This window comes from Piliocolobus tephrosceles, chromosome 11 (assembly GCF_002776525.5).
Source record: "Piliocolobus tephrosceles isolate RC106 chromosome 11, ASM277652v3, whole genome shotgun sequence".
NCBI classification, from domain to species: Eukaryota; Metazoa; Chordata; class Mammalia; order Primates; family Cercopithecidae; genus Piliocolobus; species Piliocolobus tephrosceles.
In genome coordinates this window covers 68,762,885-68,786,050 of record NC_045444.1, presented here as the reverse complement: position 1 = coordinate 68,786,050, position 23,166 = coordinate 68,762,885, and the positions used below count along the sequence as shown (strand labels likewise).

Genomic DNA, 23,166 nt, shown 5'->3' with positions numbered 1-23,166 from the left:
AAGAGGAGAAAAAATACAGATGACCAAGGTAAGGACAGAGCATTTTAGAGACAGGGGGTAGCATGTAAATAAGGATACATGTTCAGAGAACCTAGAGTACTCTGTTATACTGGAATCTAAGGTGTGAGGTGGACAATAGAGATAGAGCTCATATCAGACACCTGAAGTCAATGTATGCATATTGAGAAACTTAGTAAGCCAGAGAGGGAAATATTTTAGAAGATCACCAGGGCAGCACTGACAAAGGTAGACTGACAGTCTTGAACAACAAAGGCTTGAACTGTGTTGAACTGCTTGAACTGGGAATTTTTTTTTTCTAAGCAATTGCAGATGGAAAATACAATATTCATAGGATGTGAAACCCTGCATACAGAGGACCCACTGTGAGGCCTGAGCATGAACAGATTTTGGTATGGAATGGGGGTTCCTGGAACCAATCCCCTGAGCATACCAAGGGAAGACTGTACTTAAAAGGCAAATATGGTTAAGTCTAGACAACAGATGATAAAGGGTTGAATAAACAGGTTAGCAGCAGAAATGAATAAGAAATGACATTTGAAAGACATTTAGGAGATAAAACTGATAGAATCTAGTGACTGCCTGGAGGGCAACAGAATACTTGGGTGGGGAAGAGGAAATAGACAAGAGGGAGAAGAAAGAGAAGTTTCTGGCTTTTATGGTGAGTAGATGATGATGTCTACCAAGATAGAGAAGATGTTAGCTAAAAGCTTTAACAAAGAAAGAGGAAATCTACTACAATGATTATAATCATAGAAATATAATAGTTATTTTTAAATTCAGAGGAAACATTTAAGAAAAAAACCTAAAAATTATGTATTTAAAATGTTTTATCTAATTACTAAAACACGAATGTTGTTACAACAGGTAAGACTTACCCTAGCCAAGAGCTCAAACTCTGGAGCAAAATTCTGGCAAGGTCCACACCAAGGAGCATAGAAATCAATCACCCAATGATTTTTCCCTTGTAGAACTTTTTCACTGAAAGTCTGAGGTGTTAGATCTGTGGATACTTGAGGTAAAAATCTGTGGCAAAGGATCAAAATCATTTTTCATTATATAAAACCAAAGCAAACATCTAAAATGTAGTAATATTGTAATACTTTCTAAGTTAAAAATGATGTCAAGGAATGGCAACGTAATAAAGTACAGTACCATCTTGGTTAATATAATCCTTTACTAACTAATTTAAAAGGCTAGAACTTTAACCCATAGTAAATTTAACTATTGACATAAAAGGGGGGTAAATAGCTTTGAATCTATTTTAAACAAAGATATCCATTTCAATTACTCACCCTAGACCCCAGATTCTCAGGGAATAAGCATCCCTATTCCAACCATTGTAACTGCTGAGAGAAGAAAAAATGTTAGTTGTAAATAGGATTCTCTATTATTGGATGTATTCAGAAAACAATCTTACTGTAGCAATTTAAAAAAGTTATACTGATTGATTTCATCTGGCATCTCTCTTCTCAGATATTCCTAGCTATAAATTCTGTTTACAAGGCCTCACAAATGTATTTTTCTCTAGTCTTGGTACCTTTGTGTCCCAGACAGCCCAGAATGTCTAGCTATCTACTGGACATCTCCTGTAGACCTATGGGAACTGCAAAACTCAGAATGTCCATGGTTTTAGTTTCTGAATCTTTATTCAAGTTATTACTGTCTATTAAATTCCTACCGATTTTTAAAGACACATGTCAAAAACTACCTACAAAATGCAGCCTTTCATAATTTCCTCATAGTTGAGATCCTTTCCTCCCTTGAAATCCATGGTTCAATTTTACTTGTTTAATAACATTCATCATATGTACCTTACATTTGCGTTTTCTACCTGAAATACCACATGGTGTTGTGGAAATAGCATGGGTGCTGAGACAGACTTATCTATCTAAGCCTTAGATAACTTCTAGACCTTGGATTCTAAGGTCTGAGAATCACAGTTTACTTCTCTGTAATAGTAGGAAGGGCAGTAATTCCTAGTTCACAAAGTATATGTGAGGATTATTGGAAATAAGGTGAGTAAGGCATCTAATATAGTACCTGAAACCAAATAAGGACTTAATAAATGTTAGCTCTTCCTTTCCTTATCTTTTTGTCTAGACTATAAGCTTTATGCACAGTGAGACTGTTCAGTACTCTCTTTTCATCTTCTGAAGTGCTCATTAACATACTATCTTTACGTACTGGGCTCCCAATAAATATTTGTTGGGTTAACTTTTATTTTGTTCAGGTAACTTAACTGTTAAGTGTACAATTAAATAATTATAATACATGCCTTCAAATATGAGAGAATACTTACTGATACTGATAAGCTTTATTTGATTTTGGGGGAAAAAATCTTATCTCAGGGTATCTTTGAACATTTTCCTGGGCACAAAAAGAATGATACTGCTGGCAATCTATACTGCCCACATTGATCAGTCCAGTTAATGTCTATAAAAGAAGAAACGGATTACCTCCATCACTTTTTACATATGTTTACAATAAAGAAACAACCATTATATCATTATAGTGAAATAGTTATTATGTATCAGTGACTTTCACCCAGTAAAAACGGATAAGGGTTTAACATAAAATATACCACTTATACTAATGAATTTGTAATCTAATTTTGTAATTAAGCACTTACTAAAATTATTGCAGATTAAACAATTTACTTAATTTACCTGTTACATGAGAAAAAACTATGTACTTCTAAAATTCAAAGTGCCAGAAACTAATGAAAGTCTTTGCAATATTTCAAAGAATTACTGTTTCCAATGAAAACAAGCATTGTAGGTATCTAATATGTTATACTGACTCACACCTGAACTTAAAAATTTTATGGAAAAGAGCACAAAAATATGTAATCCTAAATGTTAAGATACTAGAAATCACTTTAACTCAGATTTATTTTTTATCTTGTAAATAAATGTGAAGTAGTAATTGCATTTTCCATTCTGGTATTTAAGTAATTTGTTTCCAATCTTGTACAACTTAAAACATGGTGCCTATTTTCAGGAAATTTTCTAATACACATGCTGAAAGCTTTTTGTTTTCTTACTTTTAAGTCCTATAATATGTGAGGAAATGTTATCTTTAAGCTCTAAAAATAAAGCAGAAAAAAAATTAGAAAAAATTGAAACAAAAACTGAGGTAAAGTTTTGGGTTGTTTTTGGCAACAATTTAGTTAAAAGCACCGCATATACTGGGCACAGTGGCTCATGTTTGTAATCCCAGCACTTGGAAAGGCAGAGGTAGACAGACTACTTGAGGCCAGGAGTTCAGGACCAGCCTGGCCAACATGGCAAAACTCTGTTTCTACTAAAAATACAAAAACTAGCTAGACGTGGTAGCACATGCCTGTAATCCCAGCTACGAGGGTGGCTGAGGTTGCAGTGAATCAAGATTGCGCCACTGCACTCCACAGTGAGACTCTGTACCTCGCCGACCAAAAAAAAAAAAAGTGTGCCAGATGCTATACACACAAAAAGGGTAGGCTATACCATTCACGTACCAGACAGAAACAGAGCTGGAATCAAAGTGGTATGATCAGAACTGGTATTAAGTAATAATTTAATTGTGAGTTCACTCACATCAGTTTCAAAATAATTCTGTTAAATAAACATTCTTAGTAAATGTTAAGATTAAAAATAAATGATTTTTACTATACCCGGGCCATTCTTTTCCACTCTGGCATTAAGACTTGACAAGGATGACACCACGGAGAATAGAAATCAACCATCCAGACTTCGTTGTGTTTTCTTTGTGTAACTAGTTCATTGAAGGTGGTGGGTGTCAGGGAGACCACTGAAGGATTCATAAGATCCTGAAGAAAATATAGTTTCCTTTATAACATATATATAAAACAGCTGTTCATATATTCCTGCAAAATTGTTGGTACAGGCTGAGTATCTCTTATCCAAAATACTTGGAAGTATTGTGAATTTTGAATTTTGGAATATTTGCATATATTTTGGGGATGAAACCCAAGGCTAAACACGAAATTCAGACTTTGGAACATTTCAGATTTAAGATTTTTGGATTGGGGTGCTCAATCCGTGTATGTCCTTTAGAAAGTTCCCATTTTTGAGAAACCAAAAGATGCTTAAGGACAGCTAAAAGAAATCTAATGTGAATTAACTTAAAAAATGAAAATAAACCTAACCTAAATTTTTTAAGTTTGGATTTTGCTCATCAGTTTTGTAAAAAATCAAGGTCTATTTTTCCTTTATCTCTACGTATCACTAAAATCATAACAGGCAGGGAAAAGAGGAGATTTTAAGTTTCCGCGTGGATAATACAAGAGTTTCAAGGGCTGCCTGGATGTCTACAGAGGCCATAAAGTTCTGTTCTAGAACCAAGAATGACTGGCTTGGAAATGATTCTTTAATTGCTAATGGAAAGCCTCATTAGTCAGGAAACCTCTCATTTTTCTGACATTCTGACTGGCGATACTACACCTTTCTACAGATTCTTTGTTCCAAATGATATTTTAACAAAGCTTCAGCCTACAACAATCAGGTAATACTAATGAAGAGGGTAGCTTCACTGGGAAAACACCACAAAACATTACATTAGAGAAGGAGGAACAGATGAGTAGGACAAGGTTGGAGGGTCATTAAATGAATAATAATAAACAAGAATTTTTCATTTTTTTCTAGGCGCCCCCTGTAAGTATTTCAGTCAATCAAGAGTGTTACTGAGAAGAAAAAAAAAAAAAAGATGCTGTAGATGCCGGACACTTGTTTTCAGAAAAAACGGCGCAAAGGGGTGATAAGGTGAAAGTATACTGCATATGTTCAATAAAGAATTGTGTCCACTGTTTATAAGGCACTGTATATACCAGGTAACAAGTAAAACACAGATTTACGTTGAGTTTAGTAAGAGTAAAACATTAGAAAAATTCTTTAAAAATCATTTTGTCAGAAAATAGTTTGGGCATGAAAAGAATAAATCCTATTAAACAATATGAAATATTCATACAGGGTATAACATATAAAAAGACAAATTTCTAGCCACATAGTCTATAGTTTGAAATACCTCTATGAACTCCAAGATTTGTTCAGCAGAGTGATGTCCTTCATACTCATGAATGTTGGACTGGTTGAATACCACTGTTGTTGGATAAGCCTGAATGTTATACTGATAGGAAGGAGAATACAAATTAAAGATTTTATAGATTTCACCTATTTGTTACAAATTTATAACAAGTTTGCCTGTAACAGGATTTTAAAAACCCATTTCTAAATTGCTGGTGACAAAAATTTTAGTCTCACCAAATTTAGCAAAGGACTCATGGCAATGAATACTGCTAACTACTGATGAATACCTGATCCTTATTTATAGCTGCTCCATTAGCCATGAAAACCATAGACATTGAAACACTGAGAAACTGACATAGGTAATTACACGAATGGTCCCTTTTTACTCTCCTGAACCAAGGTAAGAAGAGGCTATAAAGAACAGGCTGTATCTCTAGCTTGAGTCTTTTTTTAAACCATAATAAATACTTTTTCTACAAATAGATGATGATCAGGAAATAAAATAGCAAGAATAAAGACACAAATAATTAGGGGGTACATGATTATATTTTAAGTTAAAGAATTATGAATCATGCCCTATGAATGTACTCACTTTGTCTTCTTTCTTCAAGATAGCCTTTATAGTAGGAAATCTCCTTCTCAGAAATAAAATGGGCACCAGCCCAGGAAGCAACTCTCTCAAGCTATTATTGTTACTTTTTAAGTTATAAAGAGATCCCTGTCTGTAGATTTGCTGTAGCTGAACCTTGCACTCTTAAAGTTTTAAGTACTCATTAGCAAATTGGAATCTTTGACCAAGATTCAAAATAATTTTTGAAAAAACAATGGGAACATTTATATTAGTCTTGAAAAATGTGTGCAAATTCAAATAATTCATTGATTAACAAAGCAATTACAGCTAAAATTTAATGTGTTTACTATGTGTTGAGCGTTATTTTAGCATTTAACATGTAGTTTCTCATTTATTCTTCACAACAATTCTACTTAGTTGCTAAAATTATAAAACCCACTGTATAGATTAGGAAACTAAGCTACCGAGAGGCTAAGTAACTTGGTCAAGGTCAACCAATTGATGAGTGGCAACTAATTGGTGAGTGTGAATTTTGGCCTCTATTCCAGGTAAATCAGTTATCAGTTTTAAATGCTTACACTGAACTCACATTTGTTTAATGAGCTAAGATGGAAAGTAGAAAAACTGAAGGAATTAAAATTAAGATAATTATTGTTTATCACATAAATTTTGTATCTTTGGCATTTCTTTCAAGGTTACAGATAAAATATTCAAAACCAAAGGCCTTATTCATCTCCTTTTATAAAAATGTATTTTAATGAAATTTCTACAGGCATGTGCCACTGCTACTGGCTTAAACTTCCATGATGTTCTAAAAGTGTATGGCTTTCTTTTGTTTTCCTTCCTCTTCCCATTTCTTTTTTCCCTTTATCTTTTCTCCATCTTTTTTTTTAAACTTTTTTTTATGAGTTATTTAAAACATTCACAAAAGTAGAGAGCAACAAACTCTCGCGTATTCATATAGCTACAATAATCACTGACTCGCGGCTTTTTATTTCACTTATACCCTCTTTCTAGTCTATTCCTAAGATTATTTTACAGCAAATTTCAGATGATCTGTAATTTCATCCACAAATATTTCAGTATATTTAAGATGTAAGGACTCCCCTCCATATAACCATAGTATCATTTTTGTTATCAAAAATTAACAATAATTACCTGAAATCATCAGATACCTTGTCAGTGTTCACATTTCCTCAATTATCTTTCTTTGCACTTGGTTTGTTTAAATTGCATCCAAACAAAGTCTAAATGTTGTATTTGACTGATAGTCTGTTAAGTCTCCTTAATCTCTCCTCCACTATATACAATGTATTTGACCGATAAACTGGGTGTTTGTCCTGTAAAGTTCTCCACATATTGGAAAGTACAGATTTCATATCCATGGTGTCACTTAATATGCTCTCCTGTCATTCGATTTCCTATAGACTAATAGATCTGGAGATAGATCTACTAGAGGATTGATTTTTTTTTTTTTTGCCAGGAGTATTTTATAGGTGATATTACGTACTTTCATTCTACGGTATATAATTTCTAGTTTTTCCTGCAACTGAGGAGTGAATATTTACCTGAGAAAATATTTTCATTTAAACAAAGATTTCAAAAGGCTTGTTCATTGTTTTTTTTTTTTTTTTTTTTGAGGCGGAGTCTCGCTCTGTCGCCCGGACTGGAGTGCAGTGGCCGGATCTCAGCTCACTGCAAGCTCTGCCTCCCGGGTTTATGCCATTCTCCTGCCTCAGCCTCCGGAGTAGCTGGGACTACAGGCGCCCGCCACCTCGCCCGGCTAGTTTTTGTATTTTTAGTAGAGACGGGGTTTCACCGTGTTAGCCAGGATGGTCTTGATCTCCTGACCTTGTGATCCGCCCGTCTCGGCCTCCCAAAGTGCTGGGATTACAGGCTTGAGCCACCTCGCCCGGCCTGTTCATTGTTTTAACTTCCTTCCAGCAAATATACTTAGAAGTAGTAGGAAAGCCAAAGAAAAAAAATTATAAAATGTCAAAAATATTAAAGAAATATAACAATTTTAAATAACTGGAAAATCATATAAGCATTTTATCAAGTTAATGAAAACAGTTGCCTGAATTTGATAAATAAGACCTTATTTACATTCGATCTGCTGATTAGCTATTCATGGTTTAATCCAATCATATTTGATATCATTTTCTAAAAAAATTATTTGTTTAAATAATTTGTTACTACTCTAAATAGAAGATGTATTATTTCTAAGTTATTTTATTGTTTTAATAATAAACAGCCCAAAGGTCTCCATTTTATAAAATTAATTAGAATAATTTTTGATACTTTGCCTTACCATGTTACAGAGTCCCTCATGAACTGTACAATCTAGTGTACCAAACTTAAGCTGACCATAAAGAAGATTTGATGCTCTTCGTAACTCTGGTAGTAAAGCTCGACATGGTGGACACCACTAGGGAAGAAAAAATATTCATAAGCACCAAGCCAAATGACACAAACCGCACCCCCCCATCATTTCTGCAACAAGTAATATGCTAAGTAACAGAAACTGTATTTAGTGGCAAACCTTCCCTGGAGGGGTAATTACATTAGCACTCATTTAGAAGCAATGTGCATTAGTGGCCACAACGGATGACACAGTTCTAGTACTAATGATTCAAAGTTATCTAGAAAATGTCTTTTTGCCGTAACAGGAGAAAACCTGACAATGTTAGAATTTGACAGACAAAAATAACTTACAGGGGCAAAGAAATCAACAAGCCATGGTTCTTTGTCATTGGCAGGAAAATTTTGAGGTCCAAGTGTGGTAACATGAGAATTCACACTTTCTTTGGCAAAGGCAAGTATATCATATAGAATCTTCTTTCCTTTCAAAGTGAATGAGAGAAATTAAAATCTAAATTCTGCTTTTTGTATGCACAGAAACATTTCAAAGTTTTTACACTCAAAATATTAAAGAAGATAAATTATGAACAAACTGATTTTGGTGAGGTTTTAGTGTTCTGTATACTATACAGGGCTTAGCTCTGATAGGAGTACCCTTTTCTTGCACACTCTTCTGTTTCCTGGACTAAAAATGTCAAAATTGGCCAGGCGCGCTGGCTCACGCCTGTAATCCCAGCATTTGGGAGGCCAAGGCAGGCAGATCACAAGGTCAGGAGATCGAGACCATCCTGGCTAACACGGTGAAACCCTGTCTCTACTAAAAATACAAAAAATTAGCCAGGCATGGTGGCGCGTGCCTGTAGTCCCAGCTACTCAAAAGGCTGAGGCAGGAGAATTGCTTGAACCTGGGAGGTGGAGGTTGCAGTGAGCAGATATCTTGCCACTGCACTCCAGCCTGGTGACAGAGTGAGACTCCATCTCAAAAAAAAAAAAAAAAAAAAGTCAAAATCTCTTTGAAATGTTCCCTCATCTTCAGAGGTAGAATAATGACTTTTTCATAGGGTTCTTTTAAATTATTTGTGCTTACTTCGGTGATTATTATGGCCTAACTCCTAAATCGTTTTCTACAACCTAGACTTCTCTCAGGAATTCAAAACCCATGTTACCAACTGCCCAGTGAAAAATTTGTACTTGGATATCCCGTAAACACATCAAACACAATACAGTCCTGCATAATGATATTTCAGGCAATGGTGGACCACCTATATGATGGGGTCCCATAAGATTATAATGGAGCTGAAAAATTCTTATGACTCAGTGATGGTATTGCTGTTGTAACTCTGTAGTGCAACACACTACCCCTTTTCTATATTTAGATACATTTAGATACACAAACTCTTACCACTGTTACAGTTGCTTATGGTATTCAGTACACTGTAACACATTGTACAGCTCTGTAGCCTAGGAGCAACAGGCTATACTGTATAGCCTAGATGTGTAGCGGATTATGCCATCTAGTGTTTTTAAAGTATGCTTTCTGATGTTTGCACAATCATGAAATCACCTAACGACACATTTCTCAGAAGACGTCTCTGTCGCTGACACATGGCCATATATTCAAATTGAGGCTGTGTTATTTTCCTCCAAACCTGCTCCTTTTCTCACCATCCTTATCTTGGCAATAACATAATTATCCACTAGCTGCCTAAATATAATTCCCCAGAGTAAGCCTTGACTTTTTTCTCTACCCTGTATCATAGTAATTCTATCCATTCCATCTCTTACCATTTCCAACCCATTGCTACTGCCTGAACTCAGTTTGGCCTACTGCAATAACCTGGCTAGTGTTTCTTCACTCAGCCTTCCTTAACTAATCCATTTTCTACATTGCTACCACAGTCCACTTACACTGAATAGTACTATCACTCAATCGCAATTTCGTTAAGACAGAAACATAGGTATTATCCTTGACTCTCTCTCTCGACCTCCCACACATCTCAACAGTCACCAAGTAATACTGATTTTGCATTCTTGGTCTTTTACAAATCTACTTCTCTTCATCTCTGTTACTATCAGAGAAGCTAGCTACCATATTGAGAGCAGCCCTACAAAGGACCACATGATGAGGAACTGAGGCCTCTGCCAACAGCCAGTGAGGAACTTAGGCCTCCTGCCACATGAGGCCTCCTGACCATTGCAGGAGTAAGCCTGGAACCAGACCCTGTAGCCAGTCTGGCCTTCAGAGGACCAGAGCCCTTGTGTATTTTGAATGCAACCTCATGAGAAAATCCATGTCTGGAACTACCCAGCTAAACTGTTCTCAGATTCCTGACCACCAAAAACTGAATTAATACATGTTTGTTTTAAACCACTGAGTTTTGGGGTAATTTACCACTAAGCAATAGACAATAAACACTCCCCTCTGCAAACATTTTTGAAAACCTGTCCGTAAAAAAAAAAAATTGTCCATTTATTTGTCTGTTTTCCCTAGTAGCCCACAATGTTCTTTGTATTAGAGATTACTAATTATAGTTCACATTTTTTCGTATTCTTCAGTACTGTACCTGGTACATGTAGATGCTCAATAACTATTTTAATCCAAACAATGTAAGTTCTATTACAAAGTTAGTAAGAGCACATAAAAGGAAGTGCTTGGAGATTCACAATGTATTTCCCAGGGAAGAAGCTGCTTTAAGTTTTGAAGGGCAATTTGGAGTTTGCTAAATATTCTGTGGAACAGGAAGGAGTGATTACAATGCAGGAGGAAAAATCATGTGTGAAGGCACCTAGAGGAGTGAAAGAACATGGCATTCACAAGGATCCCAAGGTAGCTGGAGCTAAGACTATCTGGAGGGGCAGCAGTGGGAATTAAGATTGGAAAAACTGGCAGAGCCAGACTGTAAACATATCCCATTCACTTAACAAACATTTCCTGAGTTCTTACTATGTGCCAGGCACCACTCTAGGTGCTGGAGATAGAGCAGTGAGCAAAACAGACAAGATTATTGCTTCTATGCTAAGGAATCTGAAGCTTATGCTATAAGAAATCAGGAAAGTCAAGGCAGAAAAGTGACACAAGAATGGAATGGACAGTAACTGCAAACAAAACAAGGAATCGATTGTAAGGAAGAAAGGCTAGGAGATAAGCAACACTCCTAGAGAATATTATTATAATAGATGAAGGAGATAATGGGCCTGAAACAAAGCAGTAAGCACAGAGAAGAGGGATGTCTGGTAACTATTTCAGAGATAAAAAATAATATAATTCTATTATTAAAACTTAGTCATTTCTAGCACTTTTAGTGCATGGTAGATAGTTTAAACCTAGGTTTTGGAGTCAGTCAAATTTTGATTCAAAATCTACCATGGCTAGTTTCCAGTTGTCTGTCATAGGGCAAGTTACTTAACCTTTCTGAGTCTCCATTTTCTCCTTCACTGGGCTGTTGTAAAGATAAAAATGAATCACGTATGCGAGGCTTTTGGCAGAATGTCTGACTTGTAGAAAGCAGTGAATAAACAGTAGTTACTGTGAGGGTTATCTTACCCTAAGCCTTTGCTCACAAAGTTCCTCCAGCCTAGAGGTCTCACTTCTTTTTCCCCTATAGTTGCTTGGGGAAACTGAGCACTTTATGCTCAATTCAAATACCACTTCTTGACCTCTACTATGCAGAAGTCTATTTTATCTTGTTGTAGTTAATATGCAATGACCATTAAGGTATTTTTTATGTTTTCTTATGGATCTCCCTCCTCCGTTCCCTACTACACTATTTTAAACTTCTTGAAGGAGTTCATGTTTTACAAATTTATATCCTCAACATTGAAAGCAGTGCTAGGTGCTAATGGGTATTTCATCGGTATGTGTTATTCACTTAACTGTATGACAGTTGGTAGTCTGTGTGTTTCTTTTGCTACATTTGACTTCTTTCAGGACAAGGACTCTGCTGTAGTCTGAACTCTTGGAGTTGAGACTGCACTCACATAAATGCAGAGCTAAAGTCCCAAATAAGTTGAAATAAAATTATAAACGCAAGAAAGATAACAAGGCAGTTAATCGGAAGTCTAGTGGGAGAAAAACCAAAAAGAATGTCTGGAAATTGCCTATAATGGCTGAGATGATACACATGACAAGCTGGAATATAAACTGCAAGTGTTGCTTACTTTTGCCAACAAGCAGGACTTGAATTTCTCACTAGCTTGACTTATCACCAGAAACCCTGATCAAAATATTGAATAGAGAAAAGGCATTTATGTTAAAAAGAAGGGTAAAGAGAATAAAATGACTATATATAATTCAAAATATCTGTCCTCATATTTACTGAGAAAAGTTATTTACATAAGCATGTCCATACAAAATAAGTTTAAAAAGCACAATTAGAAAACTTCTATTTGAAAATGAAGCTACATTTTTTAATCATTTTTTCCATTCTTACCATGATGAATTTCATATTCTTTGGTTCCTTGTCCTTTAAATACTGCTAGAGATGGCTGAAAAACATACAGATTACTACAGATGTCTGGTGCAGAGGAACAGTCAAACCTGCCAACCTAAAGGAGAAAAAGAAGGTCAAATTTGATAAAAATAGTCTTACCCATTTGATTTGTAAATATTCATGATAATCCAAAAATGGCATTGCTCTAATGACACAGTTTTTAAACAGAAGCTAACAGGCTATGAAAATAAGAGACAGAAATAATTCATTTATATTTAATAATAAAACTCAATTTAGTTAAAAAATGCTTCCTAGAGAGTTAACAAAAACCTGAGGAAATTCCCAAGAAAATATGAAGTTATTCCAGAAACCTACTTTCTGAAGATGTAGAGAATGTTTACATAATCTTGAGATAGAGGAGAGATCATTTTCAGAAGCAGAAATAATGAAGAAAAAGGTTAATGTTTTCAAAAAGTGTGAAAAAGAAGAACGTAAGCACAACAGCCAAATGATAGACCGGGAACAAATTTGTGGCATTTAAGCCAGAAGATCCATTAAGAAACAAGATGGGCCAGGTGCGCTGGCTCATGCTTGTAATCCCAGAACTTTGGGAGGCTGAGGTGGGTGAATCGCCTGAGGTCAGGAGTTTGAGATCAGCCTGACCAACATGGTGAAACTATGTCTCTACTAAAAATACAAAAAGTAGCTAGTAGTGGTAGCTTGCGCCTATATTCCCAGCTACTTGGGAGGCTGAGGCAGGAAAACTGCTTGAATCTGGGAGGCGGAGGTTGCAGGGAGCCGAGATCACACCAGTGCACTCCAGCCTGGCTGACAGAGCGACACTACATCACATCAACAAAAACAAACAAACAAACAAAACTGGACAAACATCCCATCAGAAAAAAGAAAATGGGCCACAGATACAAAGAGAAAATTAACTAGAGAACAATTATGATCTGTTAATAATCATGAAAAAGTATTTTTCCCCCAACCAGTAGAAAGCAACTAAATGAAAGTGAATATGGTTAACATATCATTTGTGGACTATTGGAATTGTGAAGATTATGAAGAATGAGAGTACCATGGTGGGCACAGTGTGGAGAAATGGCCACTCATGTGCTGTCGGTGAGATTATAAACTGATAAAATTTTCTGGAGGACTCTAATAATGAGAATAAAAACCATTTTAGAAAACATAACCTTGAGTTGAAAATTCCCCATATGGCCAGGTGCGGTGGTTCACGTCTGTAATCCCAGCACTTTGGGAGGCTGAGGTGGGCGGATCACCTGAGGTCAGGAATTCAAGCCCAGCTTGGCTAACATGGAGAAACCCAGTCTCTACTAAAAGTACAAAAATTAGCCTGACTTGGTGGCAAACGCCTGTAGTCCCAGCTACTCAGGAGGGAATCACTGGAACCCAGAATCACTTGAACCCATGAGGCTGAGGTTGCAGTGAGTCAAGAGCATGCCACTGCACTCCAGCCTGGGTGACAGAATGACTCTGTCTCAAAATAAAAAAAAGAGAAGAAAATTTCCCACACTAAAGATAAGATCTGCATAATTTGATATAAAAAATGAAATGACATAAAATCAGTAAGAGAAGATATGCTAAACAATTATGGCATAGCCATATAGTAAGCCACTATGTAGCCTTTAGGGAATAATGAGGCTATACATGTGTACATGGGTATAGAGATTTTATATACATATAAATATATATGGATTTTTGCAAGCCTGCGAAAAAGTTTATGATATTGCTGAATGACAAAAGTTAACCAAAAAAGTATACAGTGAATTCATTTCGATTAAAATGCAGACATATATATTTACATGTGTAGGTCTATTACAATGGCCATTACAATATGTATGCATGTGCACACATATACATATGCCTACATACGCATGTGGGCACTCACAAAATGTTTAGTCATACAGTAAATACTTAGCAGGGTTATGAACAATGTTAAGAGTATGGGTGATGTTTTTAGATAATTACTTTATTTTTGTACTTATTTATTGTCCTGATTTTTAAACAATGACCGAGAATTACTTATATAAATAAGAATTTTAAAAAGGGAAAGATAACTTCCTATAGTATGCATTCCAGAAAAATTGTATGATACAGGTTTATCAAATGCCGAAATAAATGAAAATTAGCCACTTTCAGATTACATATAAACTTTTAATAAAAAAGAGGAAAAAGAAAGCACAAACCAAGACCAAAAGCACTTATAGGCTTCTTATAATTTCAAATAAGACTTTTTATGTAATTTAAAATTTAATTACTATATGTGTTAAATTTACAAGAAAGTACACCAGCAGAAGGCTAGGCAGAAGACATTTTTCTTACTTGAATATGATCATTTTTAAGTAAAGTTTTTAGTTTTTTCAACTCATGATCATTTGAATTTTCATTTTTTCCAAAACGAAAAAATAAGAGCCACCGATGATGAGCCAAACGATCCTAAAAGTGATAAAGAAAGGACATGTCAGAGATGGGAAATTCTAAAGGTTGTAATCTTCATTTCTATAACTTGAAGTTAGTTTTACCTCCCCTACCCATTATTTCAAAATACTGTCTAAAATTTAGACCCACTCATTCTCTTATTTTGTAGTTTACTTAGAATAATGCTATGTAAAATAAACAAATATTACAGGAGGGTTAGTCACTAAATTATAAAATCTTAAAGTAGATGACTGCCAAACACAAATACATGATTTTAACAGCATATAGCTAAAAAGTTGGGTGGCAAAGTTGTCAGTTTTTCAGGCTTAACACATAAGATCTGGTAGTGATACAGACTTCAAAAGATCCGTGGTTAAGAAGTATTTCATTTTGTGCAAAAGTAACTGTGGTTTTTGCCAGTACTTTTAAATGGCAAAAACTGCAATTACTTTTGCATCAACCTAATAGAAAAAAAAATGATTCTACCACAAGCAATATTTCTCAGCATTCTATCCATAAACTGAATACTTCTTCTTAGTAATAAATATAATCTGTTCTGTAAGCAAGAACAAAAAGTTACGAATCAGATCCAAAGTTGCTGTGATTAAAATTCTGCCTTTTCTGATGTTCCTTTTGAAGCTCACCTTCAGGACTGGGTAGGTTTTCCATAACTACAGATCCCTCCTGAATTAGCAACACCAGAACTCCAATTATAATTTAACCTACAAATGACTAATATATAATCCTTTGAAAATGCTACTTTCAATTCTCTCTAGAGATGAATAAAACAAATGCTGATTTTAAAATGTTAAGACTTGAAATGTTACCAACAACGTTCATTGCTACTTATCATTATTAATAAAAACATTACCTCTAGTGTGTTTGCCGAAAGTAGTTCAAAATCTGGAAGATTATGTATTACTTCCAAATATATTTCTTTAGCATCCAATGAGTTAAGAAACTACAAAAAGAAAATCACATTGTAATCTTTTTGAATAAATATTCATTATATTTGATATCTTTCTTTTGTTTTTTCAATTTCCAATGTAGTATTTTTAGGAAAATATTATAGAAGGTAAACAGTTTTTCAAACAATTCCAAATGTCTTTTTTCAAAAACAAAAAAGTGTATTTTGGCAATTATCAAAAATATTATATAATGGGGCCGTTTCTTAAATAGTGATATACAATAAATTCTATTATAATGTGTTGCATTAACTGGAATTTTTAATTAATTATGCTGTGTATTCTATAAAAATCCTCAGAATAATCCTGAGTGACCTCTCAATCATCAAGAAAACCATTATGTTTAGCTTAATTTTAATGCTAACCATGTTTTACAGAATGCCAATGCTTTACACATTCACTTAAGAATTTTTATTCCACTAGAAGAAGAATAGATTATCGAAGACACTTCTTTCCCCAACCAATAATAAAGATTAATTAAGAGGAACTTAAAACTGGAAAATTGGAATGGATCTTATTGCTCATTATAGAGGTTTTCATCTAAAAACCAAACCACTTAGGAATTTTTAGAGTAAAATATAATGATACAGATCTTATCTTAAACTTGTTCTGCGGCCGGGCGCGGTGGCTCAAGCCTGTAATCCCAGCACTTTGGGAGGCCGAGACGGGCGGATCACGAAGTCAGGAGATCGAGACCATCCTGGCTAACACGGTGAAACCCCGTCTCTGCTAAAAAATACAAAAAAACTAGCCGGGCGAGGTGGCGGGCGCCTGTAGTCCCAGCTACTCAGGAGGCTGAGGCAGGAGAATGGCGTGAACCCGGGAGCTTGCAGTGAGCTGAGATCCGGCCACTGCACTCCAGCCCGGGCGACAGAGCAAGACTCCGTCTCAAAAAAAAAAAAAAAAAAAAAACTTGTTCTAGGCCTGAGTCTCTTATTTAAAACACAAATGAGTATAAAAGGCCCTTCTAACAAATCTTCTTTATTTCTGTCAATATTTTATCCTCAGCATACTTTTTTTGTCATAGAACTCTCCCTGCTGGTCTGATTCTCTCAATGAAGCAGCTGTTATTATAAAGAATGCAGCAATGGTTACATCAAGAAAATGTATATGAAAGGTGACAAAACAGAGTTTAATATATGTCTTTAATTATGAACCATCTATGTTTAACAGTTTACGTATTACTTAAACTCATTAAAAACTTGTACAAAGAATCATGGAATCCACAGCTTAATCATGCTAGGCATGAGAACAAACATATGGCTAAAAACAATAGGTACAACATAAGAATAAAAATTCAGGTTTTTTTCTAAGATTCTTTCCTTAAAACTTTTAAAAAAAAAATCTATAGCATAAACATTCTTAGAGGTCTATATGAAATAGCTCCTGATACCAAAGAGCTTAAAATGCCAAAACAAATCTTTCACGCCTCAGTTCTACAGCTTATTCACTTTAGTCCTATTCACTACGAAGATTTTACTAAAATGCCTATTACACAGCCTATATAAACTTGCAGTGATTAATCTACTAGAACCTCAATATAAACCTGTTTCTGTTAGAGAAGAATTTGATAGTTATACCTATAAAGGATTGCTATCTTATCTAGCCTCTGAATTCCACCTACCATATATATTTAGCTGGCATACTGTTTCATATTTTGTAAAACCTGAATGCTTTTGGAAGGGACAAGTAGTGTTTCATTCACCACTCCCTGTTATTACATTTCCAGAGTCATTCATTCCTGCTTCCTGTCTTCGACCTTGCAATTTTCTATCATGAAGCCCAGAGACTATAACACTGAAGGCAAGAGGCTCTATTGTTGGACAGGGTGTAGGCAATCCTTGTGGACTGATGGCACAGAATAAACTAGCACAACTTTTCTGGAGGGCAATCTGGCGATACCAATTGAGTTTAAAATGGCCACAGCACTCCCATTCTAAAAAGATAACTGAAAAAGTGCACAAGGATAAATACACAAGATTGCTCATTACAACATTGCTTATAATCTTAAGAAAGTAGAAACACACACTAAGAAAGAACTGATTAAGTATGTCACATGTAGTCAATGATTTACCACCCAGGGATCATAAATTACTTCAAGGATAATGTATACATATTCATTTATAAAATAATAAAGTATGCATATAAACTGTATATTTTTAAAGAAAGTACTTTCCTGATACACTGAGTGAAAAAACTAGATTACAAAATAGGATCTACTATATTATCCCATTTATGAAAAATTACATATCTGTATCCATCCATCCATTTTATGCGTATAAACACATTTTAAAGATAGAGCCACAGATTTTCTTGATGAATTTGTTATAAGGTATCAAGAAAGAGAAATCAAGAATAACACCAGGGCATTTGGCTTGAATACTAAAGGACAGAGTTTTCATCAAATAATATGGGAAAAAACTGGATGAAGCAGATTTATGGGGGGATATTGGGAATATGGTTATAGGCATTTAAATATGAGACACAGACTAATATCCCAAGGGAGATACTGAATGAGCAGTGATATATACGTATGTACATACATACATATAAATACAGAAGCGCACATGCACACATCCACACACACATATAGAGGTGCATGTGTAAAATATATCTGGAGTGGAAAACAGAGGTTTGAGCCATAGATATAAACTAGAGAATTGCTGGCACAAAGTCATAATTGCATATGTATGTCAGTAGAAATCTGGATGGGTATTTACCAAGATTTGGTGGTGGCTGTCTATTATTGATTTGGTTTTAGGGAATTTTGCATCTTCTTTATACAGCTCTGTGCCATATGTGAATTTCTGAAAAGAGTGTATGTTATCTTTATCAACATCTAAAGAAAGCAGAATTAAAATACAGAGGGATAACTAAAGGAGATTTGTCTTATCAGAGTCCTTATTTTCTTTTGGGATTCCATAGTGACCCATCCAATATCCCACTATTTATCTCAGTTCCTTGACAACTAGATTGAGCCTCAGTTTCCTCATTCAAACTTAGGGAGGTATGCCACATTAGTAGATGTGAAAACTAAGTTTACACCAGAATCCCATGGGGTGCTTTAGAAAAATACTTAGGCCCTAACCAAAACTACCACTGATCTATATTTTTAACATTAGAAAATAAACAATTAGGCTGGGAGTGGTGACTCACGCCTGTAATCCTAGCTCTCTGGGAGGCCGAGGTGGGCGGATCACCTGAGGTCAGGAGTTCAAGACCAGCCTGGCCAACATGGCGAAACCCCGTCTCTACTAAAAGTGCAAAAATCAGCCAGGTGTGGTGGTGGGTGCCTGTAATCCCAGCTACTCAGGAGGGTGAGGCAGAAGAATCACTTGAACCTGGGAGGCAGAGGTTGCACTGAGCTGAGATTGTGCCACTGCACTACAGAGTGGGTGACAAGAGTGAGATTCCGTCTCAAAAAAAAGAAAATAAACAATTAAATCAAAAACAATGAAAACTCATGGTATAAATGCTCTTTCGTATAACCTAGGAATGTACTCCATACTTTTGGGGTTTAAAAATATAATGGTTTTAAATGTAAGGTAATTTTAAAGGTAAAGATGTAATGACTTTAAATGAAATGTAATCTTCAGTTTAAAAATAATCCTTAAATTTTATAATCTGAATCATGTATTAAAAAGAATCTCAGAAATTAAATATCTGTTCTAAATAAGGGTTCCACAAGACAATATAAATTGTTCATTTCTTTGCTCACTGCTTACAAAAATAATGTATTATTTTTGAGTGCATTTGTATATTATATGTAAAGGAATTAAAGTGATTCATACCAAAATACTGTTTTTCTCTCTGTTATTTAAAGTGGCTCCAGGAGGAAAATAAGCAGTAGTACTTGTTGTAATATCTAAGCTTTTACAAAGGTTATCCTGGGTAGCACAGTCCATCCATCCTACATTAACAAGACCATCCTAAAATGGAAAAGAAACAGAAAACAAACCATGTTGTAAATAGGAGGCAAAAAGTTAAAGGGATTTAGAGGTTTACTTAGCTAAAAACACAATTTTTCTACCACAAAATTAAAACTTCATGCCTTAGTTCTACAGCAAAGTTAAGTAGATTTCTAATATTATTAGAAATATTTGAAAGTAGACAATATTTCCAATATTACAAATTACTTAATAAATTTATAAATGTTAAGTGCAAAAAATGGTACTTAGTAACTTGAGAAATGTTTTTTCCCTAATAGTAGAAATCTACTTTTTATAATTCTTTCTACGAATCCACAAAAAACTACATTTACAATTTTTATAGAAAGTGAGCTGTCCAATAGTCTTTCAGGTTAAAGAAAATAAACCAAACTACTGTTTAAGACTTTTCATTATGGCTATCCTTTAATAATTATATAGTTTATGAGACATTCTCTGTGTCTATAATGTGCATTTAAATTAGTATCTCCCCAGTTTTCATCTACAGTGGCTAAACTAATCCTTTAGTGAGCTCCAAAATCCTACATGAAAAGTACATTTCTCAGAACCTTAAGTTACTGAAAAAATTTTTTGGACTGGGCAAGTTAGTAAACAAATAGAGTTCTAACATACATTCAACTGGAATCTTGGAAAGATAAGGGAGAATAAGACAGAAACAAGTGAAATAACAGCTGACAGGTTTCCACAACTGATGAAAGATATTAACATAGCTATAGTGATAAAGAAGTCTAGTTAATCTCAATCAGAATAAATAAGAAACTCAGACCTATGTATATCATAATGAAACTTCAGAAAATCACAAACAATTAAAAGCTAAGAATAGATCTTGATCTAGGTGGTGTTACATGGGAGCATATATATGTAAAAATTAAGTTGTACACTTAAGATTTATTCACTTAACTGCATTTAAGATAGAACTTAGAAAAAATATTTGATTAAAATATGTAACAGCAAAGTTTCAGCGGTAGTAAAATCATTTGTTTACTGCTCTTGCATTAGGTAACAAATGAGTAAGTCAGGATACATGTACAAAATTTCTAGGGTACCCATTAAATGAACAATAAAAGAATGGGTAACTAAAGATCTAGTAGAGATGGGAAATGAAGTTTTAAAAATCACTTGATTAATCCAAAAGAAGAAAAAAAGGAAAAATGACTAGAAAACAGGTAGGACAAATATAAAACTAACAAGATGGTAAGTATAAATCCAACTATATCAGGAATAATATTAAACGTAAATGGACTAAAATAAAGAATGGCAACTAGATAAATACAAAACCTACTTACATGCTGATTGCAGGCTAATAAATATAAGGATACAGTAAGGCTGACAGTAAAAAATGGAAAAATGCCAACATTAAACAAAAGAAAGCTGGTGTAGCTATATTAGTATCAGTCAAGGTAGACTTGGAGGCAAAAGGCATGAAAGAAGATAAAGAGGGTTATTTCATCAGGTTAGAGATTCAAATCACCAAGAAAACATACAATTCTAAATTAATATCTACCTAATAACAAAACATCAAAATAAATAAAAATTGACAGAAAACAAAGGAAATAGAAATATCCACAAAGTAGTGTAGGATATTAAGACACTTCTCTGTTATTGACAGAATAGGCAGACAATAAAATTATTAAGATCTAGAGTATTTGATCAACATAGCTAACAAATTGGACCCAACTGATTTTATAGAAATGTGCACTTGTGAATTACAGGATTCATTTCCAAATGCACATGAAACATTTATAAAAATTTACCACATATTGGGCCATGAAAAAAGGCCTAACCACTTAAAAAAACTGAATCCATGTTCATTATCCACGGTAGAATTAAGCTAGCCAAAAAATAACAACAGTAGTTTTAAAAATACCCTTTATGATTAGGAACAAAAAAATAAAGAATCTGTGATTCAAAGAGAAATAAAAATGGAAGATTAAAATATATTTTGAACTGCTAATCAAAATACTATATATATCAAAATAGAAGATGTACCTAAAGTTGTACTAATTTACAATCTAAATTCATATATTAGAAAGGAAAGCCTGAAGATCAATGAATTAATCATTCAAGAACAGCAAATTAAATCATAAAAAAGTAGAGGGAAGGAAATATAGTACTTAAGTCAATGAAATAAAGAAACGTGCAGTAAAAAAAGAAAAATCAATAAAGCTAAAACTTGAGACTTTGAAAAGACTTATAAAGCTTAAAACACCTCTCCCTGGACAGAATAAGAATAAAAACAGATGACACACACACACAAAATATGATCAGAAAGTAAGAAAGAACATCACTATAGATACTACAGATATAAAAAAAAGGATATTACGTACAATTTTTATAGCAATACATTTAGACATTTGGTAGAAACAACGAAGTCTTAGAAAAACAGAATTTACCAAATAGAGGAAGTAGAAAATCAATCAATCAATCAATCAATCAAGAGAGATAGGAGAAAAGTCTATAAAAACGGATTCAAAGACAACTCCAGGCCCAGATGGTTTCCTGATAAATTCTACCAAAAAAAAATTTTTTTGAGAAAGAAATAACACCAGTTGTACAGAAACTGTTTCCAAAGAAGAGAAAAAGAGAGAATACTTTCCAACACATTTAAAGGCCAGCCTAACTTTGATGCTAAAAGCGCACAGACTTTACTGAAAAGGAAAAATATAGGCCGATCACTCCGATCACCAAATATTAAAAAAAAACAAAGATACTAATACTCAGTCCTCACCCTCAAATATTTTGATTTAATTGATCCGAGGGACCTGGTTTTGTTTTTTTATTATTTTTAAAAGCTCCTCAGGTGATTCTAATGTGTAGTGTTGAAAAACTAAAGGCCTAGGCATAGGGTGAAATAAGGAAAGGGAATGAAACAAAAGCATACTAAGTTAGTGATTTTATTATCAAATAAAACAGAATTTGTGTAAAAAAATCCATAATGCACAAAGAGAAATAAATAGCTGCCAAAGGATATAATGTTCATACTGCTGCCAACAATATGTCAAAATATTTAAGGAAGAACTGACAGAAATGTAAGAGATAAATCAATGATTGAAAGTAGAGATTTTAATACATCCCTCTTAGAAATTACAGATCATGCCGGGCGCGGTGGCTCAAGCCTGTAATCCCAGCACTTTGGGAGGCCGAGACGGGCGGATCACAAGGTCAGGAGATCGAGACCATCCTGGCTAACACGGTGAAACCCCGTCTCTACTAAAAAAAAAATACAAAAAACTAGCCGGGCGAGGTGGCGGGCCCCTGTAGTCCCAGCTACTCAGGAGGCTGAGGCAGGAGAATGGCGTGAACCCGGGAGGCGGAGCTTGCAGTGAGCTGAGATCTGGCCACTGCACTCCAGCTTGGGCGACAGAGCAAGACTCCGTCTCAAAAAAAAAAAAAAAAAAAAAA

The 23,166-nt window shown here is 34.7% G+C and overlaps 1 protein-coding gene across 2 annotated transcripts in view; it reads right to left on the bottom strand.

The window, feature by feature from the left end:
* The window catches only part of DNAJC10 (DnaJ heat shock protein family (Hsp40) member C10), a 55,966-nt gene that overhangs the window by 15,529 nt on the left and 17,271 nt on the right, over window positions 1-23,166 (bottom strand). For both annotated transcript variants that reach the window (XM_023212380.2, XM_023212381.2), the window contains 11 exons: window positions 19,609-19,746; window positions 15,724-15,813; window positions 14,757-14,870; window positions 12,408-12,522; window positions 8,332-8,459; window positions 7,928-8,044; window positions 5,044-5,145; window positions 3,674-3,829; window positions 2,321-2,454; window positions 1,314-1,367; window positions 897-1,044 (listed from right to left, as the gene is read on the bottom strand). In XM_023212380.2, coding sequence (XP_023068148.1) covers window positions 897-1,044; window positions 1,314-1,367; window positions 2,321-2,454; window positions 3,674-3,829; window positions 5,044-5,145; window positions 7,928-8,044; window positions 8,332-8,459; window positions 12,408-12,522; window positions 14,757-14,870; window positions 15,724-15,813; window positions 19,609-19,746 — 1,296 coding nt within the window. The remainder of the gene's footprint in view (window positions 1-896; window positions 1,045-1,313; window positions 1,368-2,320; window positions 2,455-3,673; window positions 3,830-5,043; window positions 5,146-7,927; window positions 8,045-8,331; window positions 8,460-12,407; window positions 12,523-14,756; window positions 14,871-15,723; window positions 15,814-19,608; window positions 19,747-23,166) is intronic.